The 15,761-nt window shown below is 47.3% G+C and overlaps 1 protein-coding gene across 12 annotated transcripts in view; it reads left to right on the forward strand.

Moving 5' to 3' along the window:
* PDE11A (phosphodiesterase 11A) overlaps positions 1-15,761 on the forward strand; it is a 749,805-nt gene that overhangs the window by 378,557 nt on the left and 355,487 nt on the right. For all 12 annotated transcript variants that reach the window (XR_011022809.1, XR_011022806.1, XR_011022807.1 and 9 more), the window contains one exon: positions 1,635-1,699. Coding sequence is in view for 1 of the 12 variants with exons in the window: in XM_068245440.1 (XP_068101541.1) it covers positions 1,635-1,699 (65 nt within the window). In the remaining 11 variants the exon portion in view is untranslated. The remainder of the gene's footprint in view (positions 1-1,634; positions 1,700-15,761) is intronic.

Here is a 15,761-nt window from a genome sequence, read left to right on the forward strand (position 1 = left end):
TCATAAGCTGGATGCCCCACAAAGGAGTCCATACGCTGCTTGCCCCACAAGGGAATCCACACACTGGTTGCCCCACAAGGGTATCCATACACTGGTTGTCCCACAAGGAGTCCATACGCTGGCTCCCCACAAGGGAGTCCAGATGCTGGTTTCCCCATAAGGAAGTCTACACTGGTTGCCCCACAAGAGAGTCCACATGCTGCTTGCCCCACAAAGGAGTCCACATACCGGTTGCCCCACAAGGGAGTCCACATGCTGGTTGCTCCACAAGGGAGTGCATATGCTGGTTGCCCCACAAAGGAGTCCACACGCTGGTTGTACCACAAGGGAATCCCCATGCTGCTTGCCCCACACAGGAGTCCATACGCTGGTTGCCCCACAAGGGGGTCCTCAAGCTGGTTGCCCCACAAAGGAGTCCATACGCTGGTTGCCCCACAAGGGGGTCCTCAAGCTGGTTGCCCCACAAAGGAGTCCATACGCTGGTTGCTCCACAAAGTAGTCTACACGCTGGTTGTTATGGTGCTCAAAGTTTATTGCTTGTTGAAGTTGGCCTCTATTGCACGGCATGGTAAACCTGTGTTGCTTGGTACAATGCTTTTGCTAACAATACATGGGACAGTAAATGCAAATATGAAGAGGAAAAAACACTTGCACAAAATGCAGCAGGGGTGGATACTGCCACACTGGGCGTACCTGCAGCATGCTCCAATGCTAGTCCACAATTTCAGTCAGAAGAGAGGAAGGAGATGGGCACAGCTGCTAAAATACCCTTTATTGTGGCTGGGTTGACACAAAAAAGCTTACAGCAGTGGGGGGAAGGACAAGTCTGACAGCTGTTTCACAGGGACTAGCCCTGCTTCATCAGAGATCAGGGTCTCTGATGAAGCAGGGCTAGTCCCTGCGAAACAGCTGTCAGACTTGTCCTTCCCCCCCACTGCTGTAAGCTTTTTTGTTGCCCCACAAGGCATTAACTTTCCTGCAGCATGGGGTGTGTGCTGCAACACTATTAATTTCCAGTGCAGTGACAGAAGGAGGTTAAAGACAGACGTCAATTCAGTGTAGTTGTGAATGCCACACAAAGCTGTCTATTTGTTTGCATCCTTACACTAACCCCGGATCATGTACAACCCTACAAGTAAGCATATTATGCAACAACCTAATTTTTGTCAATGTATTTTGCTTCTGTACATTTCGTAGTGTGCAGAGGGTTAATAAATCATACATACCGCTGTTGTGACCACAGGCGTAACTAGACTTAATAGGGCCTGCGCAGTACATGCCGGACAATGTGGACTTGATTGACAGCAGCACAGGCGCAGTAGAGGACGATCTGGCGAGGTAGCACCGGAGGGGACCAGGAGCCAGTGGCTGAGAGCGGAGCTGCGACGTGTGACATAGCGGCTGCCAGGGGCTGGAGAAAGCCTCAGGTAAGTAGATCTTTTTTTTTTGCGAGCCTGGATATTCCGTTTAAGAACGGTCCATACAATATATCTGCATTCACCTCCACCTCCAATGCTGCCACATGCAGGGGGGAATTTCTGGAAAGGCCACAAAGGCCTGGGTCTTGGGCCGCTGTAACAGTTAAAATCTATATGGAGTATTGCCTTACATGACTATGCCTTTTGTTTTTCTAGGTGGTGAAGTTTACCAAATCCTTCGAGCTTCTCTCCCCCAAATGCAGTGCTGATGCAGAGAGCAGGTAAAATACTACAATTATCACTATAATGTGTTGTTATTTTCCTTTACATTGTACTATGTGTGGTTCCATAGATACTGGTGTGATCCTACTGCTGCTTCTTACAACTTATTGCCTCACCATTAAAATGTCCCTGATTTTTCAAAGAGACTCTTGCAATTTGTCTCAAATAATAAAGTGAAATCAGGCTTATGAAAAAGGGCACTGCAGCCACCATGCAAAGAAGGGCTCCTCCATAGGTGCCCATTATAAAAGCCGTGTGAAGAAATTTGTGTGCACAGAGGCGCCTGATAGAATAGCGGGTGCCGAATCTTCCCACTGTACAAAGTCACAATTTGCATTTTTCCTCACATTGCTACAAATCACTTTGCGACAGGGGGGTTTAAGGTTCAGGCACCCCAGGGGGGAAAAAGGGTTTAAGGGATAAGGGCCACGGGATGGGGGGGGGTTGGTGTTTAATGGTTAGGTGCCACCCGGGGGGGGGGGGGGGTTAAGGAATAGGCATAGGTACAGGGAAGGTAAAGGGTTAGGTATCAGCGGGGGGGGGGGGGGGAGTTAAGGGTTAGATATTGGTAGAGGGAGGGTTCTATGTGAGAGTAGGTCTAGGTTTAGTCATAGTAAAATAGGGGTGAAGATTACCGATATTTTACTATTGGAATTCAGTAGTAGAATATCTGTAATTTTACCGATACTGTACTAGCGGCAATACCCTGCACCCTTTTTTCTTGGTGCCTTTATTACATGGATGCAAAAATGAGTATTTGAGGATGAGCGCAAAAAGGTTTATGCAGCATTATTATTTAAAGACCAATGACTGTGCTTGGCGATCACTATGATCTGACATGACACAAGTGGAGATCAAGCAGACCTAGACTGGGTTGTTTTATTATTTGTCAAAAGATTATAAGCTTCTGGATTATAAGATTCTGTTTCCTACAGGCTACGATTTTGCATTGTGGAAATAATGGCCTTACCTGTAGAGCTGATGTTCCTTAAATATGTCCAAGAACTGTTGCAGATGTTAAAGCATTATTTCTTCCTCTGTAGCACCACTGCTAGAAGATTTACATCGGGATCACAACAGGGTTAGGCCCTGTTCCCGCAAGAGAGAGACAGACATTTGCATAAATTCTATATGTATAGGATCCGTGCACACTTTTCAGTCTGCAACGGATCAATTTGATCTGTTGCAGTAAGTGGAACACTCATTTTTCCTGGAACGTCGAGGGAGCGGATTTCGTCGGAATCAGTGCAAGCCTCTGAGAATGGACAGCATTTGTTCTCATAGGCTGGTCGCTGTGTACGTTCCTGCTCTACTCACCTGTGTCTTGTGTGTCTTTGGTTATCTGGGCTCCTGCGCCGCTGCTGCCACCATCGCTCAGCTCCACTGCAGGGGACACTGCAGTCAGGGCCGAATTTCTGGTAAGGTCACATAGGCTATGGCCTAGGGCGCAAGAACTTCAGCATTGTTTAGAGTCGGATGAGGGACAGGTGACTGGTGATAGTGGGCCTTGGGCGGTAAAAAGTACAAATCCGCCCCTTACTGGCAGTATACTGTAGATCAGTGTCTCGGAAGAAGCAGGCTCCCATTGGATAACAAAAACCCAATTAGAATCCTGCTTAGAAACACCAAGGTGGACCAAGGAGAATCCTTCTTGTTGCTAGGGAGGATTCTCATTAGTCTTTTTCAATCCAATGGGAACCAGTTTCTGCTGGGACTTAGATCTATACACTAGGGAGTGTTCCCTGCAGTGGAGCCAAGCATCAGAGGCAGCAGCAGCGCAGTATATGAACAGCAATGGATGCACAATGGTGAGCACTGAGAATATGTCGATAGACACAGAGTATCTGCCAGGGCCATAACTAGAAGTCCCCGACCCCCTGCAAGAATTTGAGCGCCCCCCCTGGGGCCCGCTCATGGCCATTTTAGGGGTGCAGGAGGGGTCAAGCATGAGGGAAGAGCTTGGTAGCACGTCGGTGGGGAGGGGGGACGACCCCCTCCCTCACCTCGGGCTCTCTCCTCTGCGCTCCCCTCCTGCCATGTGTGAAATCCAGTGCATTCTCGTGTTCTGGTACGCTTCAGGCCCCTTTCACACATGGTGCGTTACTTTACTTTACGTTACGGTACGCTCTCCTGCTGCATTCCCATCGCAGTGGCCATTAGTCTCTATGAGACTGGGCAGTGGCCACACTACCGTGGTGCGTCGCAATGCAGTGGAAGTGGTTTCACCTATGAAGAGGCAATGCAGACTCTGCAGTGCATTGCTGGTTGGTCATTGCTGGTTCGGCCAATCAGCCGAAAAACAGTGACATACTTCCTGTCCAGCAAGGAACATGTCACTGTTCTGGGGGCGGAGTTATGCAGATTACCCTGTTGGCACACTCTGCCAAGGGGGAATTTGAACGAGGGGAAATGGTGCAGTGCAATTGTCCTGCCCTGAGCACTCTTTCCCCAGGACAATCGCACCACACTGTATGTGACATTAACCTTAAAGTACAGGGTAGCATTTTCTGCAGCACAGACTGCCAGTTGTGCAAGCTGTGTTGTTATCAGATATTTCTGCAGTCCAAGTGGCATGACATATACAGTACACACTAGCAGCAGCAGTCACTCCACACATACAGCCTGCTGCTAACTCCTTCAGCGGGGTACTTCAGATTTTTGTAAACTAGCATTTCAGGTACAGCAGCAGCATCACTTGACCTGAAAAAAGTACTATTTCATGAGGTAAACAGAATCGGCAGAGCCTTTGTGACAGCAGTGTACATAGGCTCTTTATTACCGCTCTCTCTGCCGCTATATAAACAGATTCAGAGAGCTCTTTTGTTTGTGAAGTGCGCTTTTCACGATGTTACACAAAATTTGAGCACTCATTGATTTCCATTGCGATGCTGTAAAAGGCTTATAAAATATTTATACGCTTTTTTGTGCAGTCAGACTGAAAAGTACATCAAGAATGTCGTGTGTGCCACACTTTAGAAGAAAATGATGTCTCTGAGATGAAATAAAATTCACAGTGCTTTCAGTTTTATAGAACATTGGTTTAAAGTAATTTACAGATTGTTTTTTTCAAACAAGTCCTGAGGAAAGCATGACTGAACAAAATCTATAGTAGGGACTGGTATTGTTTACTCTGCTAGTATATAAAAAAAGAAACCAGGAACATAAAAAATTTTTTAAATGGGAAATGGTTGCAGGAGACCAGAGACGTAACTTAAAGCAAACTTCAAGTGAAAATTAATAGTAAGATTTTTTTTATGGACCGTAGCCTAGGTTCACAGTGGTCAGTTGCATAATGCACATGTTACGTGGACATAGACTGTATACAAAGCCTGTATGCAGCCAGTTATAATAACACCATCAGTTACAAAGCAGTACTTTGTCTGTTGAATTGTATGGAAAGTGATGCGACATGTAGAATTATTCTGCAATGCAGCTGACCACTGTGAACAGGGCCTAATCAGTTATCAATAAGAGTGGCCCTACAGTCCAAATCAAACTGCTGAGTACATTTCAGCCCTGGATTCTTAAGCCATGTACACACTAAATAAATGTCTCCTGTCAGGATTGAGCTCAAACCTTCAGACAACACAGTGCACAAGCAGTGTACAGCTGGGGGACCAACCTGTTTCTATGGAAAAGGGAGGGGGATGACTACTCAGTCAATGATTGAGTGGGTTCTGGTGGGCAGGGTGAGGAGGGGAACAATGTGGTCGGGCGTTGCTCAGGCATTACTGCACTAAAGACCTGGTGCGCCAGATCTTAATGTGATTGCGGGGGGACACCTGTATATGTGCTAGAATTTCAGGTGAGATGGTCCTGGACAGCTGCTTCATACTTACTTGTGTGCCCAGTTTTAACCCTTAAAGTGTGCAAAAAGGAACACAGCATATCTCTGTGTAGGATTGGGACTGTACATGCACATGTTTTGCTCACCATGCCACGTCACTACAGGTGCATGTTAAAGGGAATGAATAGCATTTTTTAACAAATTATATTTAACCTAGCTGGTGGCGAGTGCTACACTGCACCGGCCAGGAGTGCACACACCATTTTAGCACCACATTATCCAGTCAGTGCCGCGAGCAATTACAACCGGGCAGACGGACACACATACATTCATACAGTGGATGGCTTAGAAATTATTATTATAGATTCTGTTTATCGTGTGCAGAAGTAAATCTGAACATTTTAAAGAAATGTTTCTAATCCTCCATAAAGGACCATTATCACACACACACACACACAAATGAAATGGACATACTGTATATTAGATGTACATTTGTCCCATAGTAAAATGGACTATACATTACTTTTTTTTTCCCGGTCACAGTCACTTACAGTAGGTACCCAGAGTACTGAATCGGAAAATATTGTCAGGGTTTGGATAAGTCCATCTCCACTTGGGGGATTCTCAGGGTTTTCTTTATTTTTAAAGGATACCTGAAGTGAAAAAAAAAATATATAAATTAGATGCTTACCTACCTCCATAATAAGAAGCTTCTAGATAGTCCAGAGGCTTCCTAAATCCACTTACAGCCCACCATTCCGGCGCTGGGTCCTTCTAAACATACTCAACAAGAGCTTCCAGAGGCTTACCAGATTTTCTGACTTTTCAGGTTCCCTTTAAAGAGCCAAAATGTTGTTTTCAGAAATATTTTAAAGTGCATTATAAGCAAGGAGAAAGCAGTGTGCAAATATTAATTTCAACAGCGGATAAAACTATGGGGATGTTTTTATTGTGGACATTTATTTAGCACTAGAACATGCAAATAGATCTCATATGGTTAGGCGCCTGTAGGCAACAAGTACAGTAAGCATATTTTTAAGCATATTTTTAAACAACATTAATTTGGGCATGCACTAGATAAAGAGCAGAAATGTAGGACTTTTAAAGGGGACGTTCATTCAATAATTATATATAACCATATACTTTTGGCACAATTAAAATGTAACATTTATTACAGATTGATAAAATATAAAAACATGTATCCTTTACAATCAAAGTCATGCACCATCATTGTATTTAAAAATATAAGAACTGGAAAATCTAACATGTATATGGGTTTAGGATCAGCAATACTACTCCCCTATGTACCTAGAATGATAACGTTGTGGTCAAAGATTAGAGTTATAACAATTACAGAAACACTTTCTCGACATGTTTCATGCATCAATGGTCACTTCTTCAGGAGAAGAAATTGTATTGCTCATAAAAAATTCTGTATGGTAAAATAGGTATCCCAACACCCGTCTGGCACAAGGATCTCACTACCCTCACAGGGGACAACCATAAAAAGGAATACCTATGATGTCCGGCTGCATGTGCAGGCAGCCATAATCCAGAGCTTGTACAGATTAATATGAAATTCTAGTAGAACTGGACACTCAAGGAATTGCATGCATGACTTTGCACTTACAGTTTAAGCCACATACGTTACAATTTCCCACGTTGTGTGCATTGTACCCACTGTATTTGTATACAAAACTTTAAAGCCTTAGTTCACACTCCTGGATTTTTCATTGTTAGTAACGTTAACCTCCTTAGCTGTAACCCCGAGTCAGGCTTAGGATGGAAAGCCACAGCTCAGAGTGGTAATCCTGAGCCTGAGTGAGTTATGTGCAGGGGCTGCTGCAGATCTCTCTGTGGTATGTTTTTTATTTTTCCTGTTTTTAGGATCTAAAAGCTTGTAAAAAAAATGCACCACTTTTAGACCTTAAGACTGGAAATAATCATACTGCCAGGGAGCTAAATAACAGACAATTATATTTCTAGCATTTTTACGTTTGATGCAGCAGTCCCAGAGAATTCTGCTTTGGAAAAGTCAGTCACATGGCCCAAATATCTGTGCACAAAGTGTGGAGCTGCCAGCAGAGAGGGAGTTTCTTCTTTTGTACAGAACCATCATCTGATCACACCCTACACCTCCCTCTGCTTCATCCTAAGGAACATAGATAAGAGGCGCCCCTGGTTAGCTCTATGCTTTTTATGAAAGAACTGGCTGGTGCCCCCTCCCAGCTTCTTCCTGACTACCTCCTATTGGTGATAATGGGTTAGAGGAGGAGATCGGACAGCTCATAGACTGATGTTCAGGCCAGCAAAGCAGCATCTTACTATAGCACCAGAAGTAGGGCTGCTCAAATCCGATCCGGGAGACATCCGGATAGTTGCTATCCGGATATCTCCCAGTAAACCTGTGCGGGGTGGGCGGGGGTGGTCAATCTTACCTGTCTGCCGCCCTCTTCGTCCATCCCTCGGCGCCTCCCATGATGCGCTCCACGGGCGTCACTTGATTACAAACACTTCCTCCTTCAACCCGGAAGGAGGAAGTGTTTGTAATCATGTGACGGCCACTTGGACCGCATCGTGGGAGGCGCCGATGGGAAGGACGAAGAAGACGTCAGACAGGTAAGATTGACCACCCCCGCCCACCCCGCACAGGTTTACTGGGAGATATCCAGATAGCAACTATCCGGATGTCTCCCGGATCGGATTTGAGCCCTAACCAGAAGTCATCATCATGAATCTAGCAAGCCAGGCAACAGAAAAATAAAAAATGCAAAATAGTTTGTGCATTGCAAACTGTGATACATTACACACAGTATGCATTAACCACTTCCGGATTCTCGGTGCGTATATGTACGCCCCTGAATCCTGAAGTGTATTCCATGGAAACGGCCGCTCGCATGAGCGGCCGTTCTATGTCAGTTCACGGAGGGTGTCTCCGTGAACACCCTGCGAGCCGATCTGCGGCTCGCAGGGTAAATGTAAACACACGGGGAAGATCTTCCCCAGTGTTTACATGTATACGGCGCTGCTGCGCAGCAGCGCCGTAGAGGAGATCGGTGATCCCCGGCCTCTGATTGGCCGGCATCTGATAGGCTAAAGCCTATCCCATCAGGCGCAGGACGGAAATCCGTCCTGTGCCGCTCACAGGGGGAGGGAGAGGGAGGGAAGGGGAAGGAGGCCAGGAAGCGCTGCGGAGGGGGGCTTTGAAGAGCCCCCCCGCAAGCGCAAGCAGCCGGCGGCGATCAGACCCCCCCAGCAGGACATCCCCCTAGTGGGGAAAAAAGGGGGGAAGTCTGATCGGCCTGGCTGCTAGCTGATCGGTGCTGCGGGCTGGAGAGCCCACGCAGCACCGATCAGCACAAAATTTCATGGTATAGGAGTGGTTAATAAAGCATGAAACTGATAATAAAGCATGAAATTGAGGATGGGTTTTGAACTATAATGAGCAGCACAGCCCTGTGGTGTATCAATGAGCAGAAAGACAGTGTAGACAAATGTATAAAATACAACAAATTTGGTGAACAGTCCTATACATTGCTTGAGGAGGCCTGGCTAACACATTCACCATAGTTTTTGATTTATTTATGAAAGCATTGCATATACCATAAATAAATATTGACTGACAAATGGTAATTTTGCTGTCAGCAGTCATTACAGATATATAGTTTCGCATTAATCATATTGCTGCACTTGAAGATGAATGGAGATTTCATTGCCTAAATTTCTCTAGTTTCTACAAAGGGAAGGAAAAAATGCGGAATGAATAGTTCAGTATATGCCTAGTTTTATTTGTACGTGTGATTGGGAAATGCATGGCATATAGGATGACATCACCCATAGGGCTTGATTCACTAAACCATGATAACTCAAATATCACACCTTATCAAAGATCACACCTTATGAAAAGATATCACACCTTATGATAAGATATCACACCTTATCAAAGATATCACACCTTATCAAAGTTAACACACCTTATCAAAGATATCACACCTTATCAAAGTTAACACACCTTATCAGAGTAGCATAGCACTCGCTGTGCTACTCTGATAAGGCATGTTAACTTTGATAAGGTGCGATATCTTTGATAAGGTGTGATATATTTTCATAAGGTGTGATATCTTTGATAAGGTGTGATATTTGAGTTATCACGGTTTAGTGAATCAAGCCCCTAGAGTGCTGAAGACACGAAGTATAACTCTTTACTGAAGAAAACCTGCAGAGATAAATCATACACAACCATCAGGTAATGCAGCTTACTTAGAACAGAGAGGAACAACAGAATGAACACAGGAAATCACACTACCATAAAGATCATCACCACACTTTACAGACAATGAAATCTTGTGGTTGCTTTACTAAACTGCAGTTGAAGTAATAATGTTGCTAAATCCAATACAGAAAAATGCACAAATAAAAATACATAAACAAATTACAACATACAAAAAAAACATTGCAGAGCATTGAAACATACATGAGAAAAATAATCAACAAGTTTTTCAGTAAGCGCTTGCATTTTCCAGTGAGAAGTAGCCCTGAGGTGGATTTTTGTTTTCCCAGTTTGTCATTTATCTCCAGGGCTCCTCTTTTTCAGTGCCTTTTAACCACTTGAGGACCACAGGTTTATACCCCCTCCATGACCAGGCATTTTTTTTTACAATTCAGTACTGCACAGCTTTAACTATCTATTGCTCGATCACACAACTTACCACCAAAATGAATTTTACCTCCTTTTCTTGTCATTAATGGAGGATTTTTGGTGGTCTCTGATTGCTGCTGTTATATGTTTTTTTTTAATTAGATTTAAAAGCTTTTTTTTAAAATAAAATATCCTTTTTTTCATTTTCCTCTCTCCCCGTAAATTGGCCCTGACTGCGCTCCGTACACAACATTCCAGAGAGGGATTAGATTGTGAGCCAATCAGAGAAACAGCTAAGTGACAGGGCTGTCCGCTGTACAGCGCTGTGGTAGATCGCAGCGCTGTAGAATTGTTTATTAGCTTTTTTTTTCTTTTACATTGCAGCCTGCCAGCTCCTGTCGCAGCTGGCAGGCTGCTAATGAATCCCCGCTCTGTGCCTTTTGCTAATCCCCACCTCCAGGACTTTACGCCAATCAGTGTTAGGCAGTCCTGGTGGTTCCACTTTCCCACCGCCAATCGGTGTGAGGTGGTCAGGAAGAGGTTAAGGAATTAGACAGAGCAGTGAGTAACTAATCTTTCAGGTACCATTTCTACATGTAAAAATAGATGGCATGTCTTGTCGTTTTAACCAGCAAAATGTTACACCTGTTCAAAAAACTGATCTATCCCCCTCAACCTTTTGTTCTGGTCTAGCACTGTAATTCTCCCTTAATATCAACAAAGAAAGGGATGTCCCGCTACATAGTTATGATTAAGGAGCCATGCAGAGCTCCGATACGCGTGAGCTGTTGTCTGTGTTTTTGCTGATGTGTTAAATAAAGTTGGAGAGATCTTTTTACCCTACAACGGTCTAGCGGGACATCCCTTTCTTTGTTGCTGCTGGCTGATGCTCCGGGTCCCAGGCTCCCGTTGGTCGCACTGGTGGTTGCAGCGATCCATACCTCTTTCCTCTCCCTTAATATGTTAGCCCCAGTTGTTGAAACTCTCTGAGGACTTTCAGACCCTGTCCCTGAAAAATATTTCTATCTTACTAACGAAAAGGGAGCCTCAGGCATAAGTGTCTTTGAATCTCCTGCTGTGACTCCCCCTTGGTCTATTGATTTGGACCGGTGGGAATCCTTCCTGAAGATGATTCTCATTGATCAGATCAAATGTTTTCCTTCAGAAGCTAAAGAAGTTTTAAACACTTTCTCTAGCCAATTGATTCAGAAGATAAGGAGAGAAGCAGATTGTCTGCATTATAATTTCAAAGGCAACATAGTTTGTCTTTAAAAATACTTTAATATCTGTCCTGGCCATTGCACTTCACACTCATTTATAACACTGCATTATGCAACGCATCACTGTGAATCCAGTCTTAAAAATGACATAAAATTGAAATGAATAAATTGATAAAATTGAATACAATTTATTTTAATTAAATAACACCACTAATACTCTAAATGGTGGTTAGGGCACTGCTACAATTGTGACTTACAAATGACATGCTCCTCAACTTATTGAGTCCTCCTCTAGAGGACCACGTTTTAAAGTGGAAGGACCAGGCACGTGCACAGGGGGGTGCTCTGGGTGCCCAGGCACCCCCCCCTTTTAAAACCTTCAAAAAAGGCCCCTCTCGACGCGCAAAATAAGCCCCGCCCACGACGTGATAAGCCCCGCCCACCCGTGGGAAGCTCCGCCCCGCCTGGGACACTTTCAAGTGAAGAGGCCCAGACAGGAATCCTAGTGTGGCATACTGACCTCTCCCTCCACCTAGGACCCATACAGACCTCTACCTCCCCCAGCACCCATAGTGACCTCTCCCTCCACCTAGTACCCTGTGACCACTCCCTACCCAGTACCCACAGTGACCTCTCCCTTCACCTAGCACCCACAGTGACCTATCCCTCCACCTAGCACCCACAGTGACCTCTCCCTCCACCTAGCACCCACAGTGATCTCTCTCTTACCCAGCACCCACAGTGACCTCTCCCTCCACCTAGCACCCACAGTGACCTCTCCCTCCACCTGGGACCCATAGTGACCTCTCCCTCCCCAGCACCCACAGTGACCTCTCCCTCCACCTAACACCCACAGTGACCTCTCTCTTACCCAGCACCCACAGTGACCTCTCCCTCTACCTGGGACCCATAGTGACCTCTCCCTCCCCAGCACCCACAGTGACCTCTCCCTCCACCTAGCACCCACAGTGACCTCTCTTTTACCCAGCACCCACAGTGACCTCTCCCTCCACCTAGCACCCACAGCGACCTCTCCCTCCACCTGGGACCCATAGTGACCTCTCCCTCCCCAGCACCCACAGTGACCTCTCCCTCCCCCAGCACCCACAGTGACCTCTCCCTCCACCCAGCACCCACAGTGACCTCTCTCTTACCCAGCACCCACAGTGACCTCTCCCTCCACCTGGGACCCATAGTGACCTCTCCCTCCCCAGCACCCACAGTGACCTCTCCCTTCCCCAGCACCCACAGTGACCTCTCCCTCCCCCAGCACCCACAGTGACCTCTCCCTCCACCTAGCACCCACAGTGATCTCTACCTCCACCTAGGACCCATAGTGACATCTCCCTCCACCTAGCACCCACAGTGACCTCTCCCTCCCCAGCTCTAGCAGTGATCCTGCCTACCCCAGAACCCACACTGACCTATCACTCCCTCAGCACCCACAGTGATTTTTCCCTCCCCCAGTGGCTACCCTCCTGTCCCCTGCAGCACCCACAGGGACCTCCCATCCCAAAAGCAGCACCTACAGTGACCTCTCCCATTGCCAGCGCCCACAGTGGCTTCTCCCAACACCCAGCATCCACTCCCTCCTCCAGTAACCACACTGACTTCTCCCAGCACCCACAGTGGCCTACCCTTCCCCCAGCACCCACACTGACCTCTACCTCCCTTAGCAGCAACTATGCCATTCATAGCAGCACCCATAGTGACCTCCCACCCCCTGTACCCACAATGACCTCTACCTCCCGAGACCCACAGTGATCTCCCCCAAAGGACCCACAGTGACCTCCCTTTCCTCCAGCATCCATACTGACCTCTCCCTTCCCCAGCACCCACAGTTACCTCTCCCTCCCCCAGCACCCACAGTGACCTCTCCTTCCCCCAGCACCCACAGTGACCTCTCCCTCCACCTAGCACCCACAGTGATCTCTACCTCCACCTAGGACCCATAGTGACATCTCCCTCCACCTAGCACCCACAGTGACCTCTCCCTCCCCAGCTCTAGCAGTGATCCTGCCTACCCCAGAACCCACACTGACCTATCACTCCCTCAGCACCCACAGTGATTTTTCCCTCCCCCAGTGGCTACCCTCCTGTCCCCTGCAGCACCCACAGGGACCTCCCATCCCAAAAGCAGCACCTACAGTGACCTCTCCCATTGCCAGCGCCCACAGTGGCTTCTCCCAACACCCAGCATCCACTCCCTCCTCCAGTAACCACACTGACTTCTCCCAGCACCCACAGTGGCCTACCCTTCCCCCAGCACCCACACTGACCTCTACCTCCCTTAGCAGCAACTATGCCATTCATAGCAGCACCCATAGTGACCTCCCACCCCCTGTACCCACAATGACCTCTACCTCCCGAGACTCACAGTGATCTCCCCCAAAGGACCCACAGTGACCTCCCTTTCCTCCAGCATCCATACTGACCTCTACTTTCCACAGCACCCACAGTTACTTCTCCCCCAGCACCCACAGTGACCTACCCTTCCCCATCAACCACACTAACCTCTACCTCCCTTAGCAGCAACTATGCCATTCATAGCAGCACCCATTGTGACCTCCCACCCCCTGCACCCACAATGACCTCTACCTCCCGAGACCCACAGTGATCTCCCCCAAAGGACCCACAGTGACCTCCCTTTCCTCCAGCATCCATACTGACCTCTACCTTCCACAGCACCCACAGTTACTTCTCCCCTCAGCACCCACAGTGACCTACCCTTCCCCATCAACCACACTGACCTCTACCTCCCTTAGCAGCAACTATGCCATTCATAGCAGCACCCATAGTGACCTCCCACCCCCTGCACCCACAATGACCTCTACCTCCCGAGACCCACAGTGATCTCCCCCAAAGGACCCACAGTGACCTCCCTTTCCTCCAGCATCCATACTGACCTCTACCTTCCACAGCACCCACAGTTACTTCTCCCCCCAGCACCCACAGTGACCTACCCTTCCCCATCAACCACACTGACCTCAAGCTCCCCTAGCAGCAACTATGCCATTCATAGCAGTACCCACAGTGACCTCCAACTCCCTGCACCCACAGCAATCCCACCAATATTCAGCACCCACATTACACTCAACCAGTAACCCCCGCTATAGCAAGCACCCAGTACTTGCACCAAGCACCCTGCACCCAATACTCACATCCGGCCTCAATATGGCACTTAGTACTTGCATCAAACAGCCACATGACACCCAATACCTGCACCCCTTTACCCTATAGCTGGTACCCAGTACTCAAACCTACATGGCACAGTACTTGCACCCAGCTCTGACATGTCACTCACTATTCACACCTGCACACAGCCTCCACATGGCACCCACTCGCGTAACCAGTACTAGCACCCGAAGTACCTGCACTCAGAACCCACGTGACACACAACACCCACCCAGAGCTAGCACCCAGTACAGGCATGGCACCAAGTATTTGCACCTATGTGATACCCAGTACCTGCACCCAACACCCACATGTTTCATCTGCAGTAGTTCCAGTTGCACTAAGCCTCCACTTTGTGCCCAGCACCCACACCAAGCACTCACATATGACATCCAGTACTTGCACCCAGAACTCAAAAGGGACCGAGTACCTGCAATCAACACCTACATGATGGTTGATACACACCCATACAGCCAGAATCCACATGACACCCTGTGCCAGCACCTAGAACTCACATGGCACCCAGCATCTTCCTTTAGCACCCACATGACAACAAATACCCCAGTAGCCAGCACCCATCACCCATATGTCACCATGTACTCACTCCCAGTACCCACTTGGCACTCAGTATTTGCACCTAAGACCCACATACCCCCATAATCAACACCCACATGACACAGTACTCACACTTCACCAAGTTCCAAAACCATTATATGCACCTAGTACCCGTCCATGGCCAGCACCCAAATAGTACCCAGTACCCATCCTTGGTCCGAACCCATATGAGACTCGGTACTCTCCCATGGCACACATCCAGACCACATATGGCACTCCCTACTCACTCATGTCCAACACTCACATGGCTCCCTGTACCAGTTAGCACTCACATGGCACCCACTATTGTTTATCACCATCTGCTACTCATTTAGCACCCAATACTGCATAGCACCCACTGCAAATAAACACCCAATACAAACTGGACCTTGGTAACCAAAGCAGCTTGACACAGACTTTACTTTGGCATCTCAGCACCCACTGCAACTTACCACAAATGAATCTTTGTGTCTTACCATCTACTGCATCTTGGCACCCACTGCACCTTGGCACTTACTGCAGTTTTGCATCTACTAATGCTTAGCAACCACTGCATATTGGTAAACACTTGTTTGCCTGAAAAGAGGCTTGGGTGCTGATCAAGAGGGACAGAGGTCCCAATAATGAAAGGTGAGTCTGTGTCTCCA

This window comes from Hyperolius riggenbachi, chromosome 7 (assembly GCF_040937935.1).
Source record: "Hyperolius riggenbachi isolate aHypRig1 chromosome 7, aHypRig1.pri, whole genome shotgun sequence".
In the NCBI taxonomy this organism is placed as follows: domain Eukaryota; kingdom Metazoa; phylum Chordata; class Amphibia; order Anura; family Hyperoliidae; genus Hyperolius; species Hyperolius riggenbachi.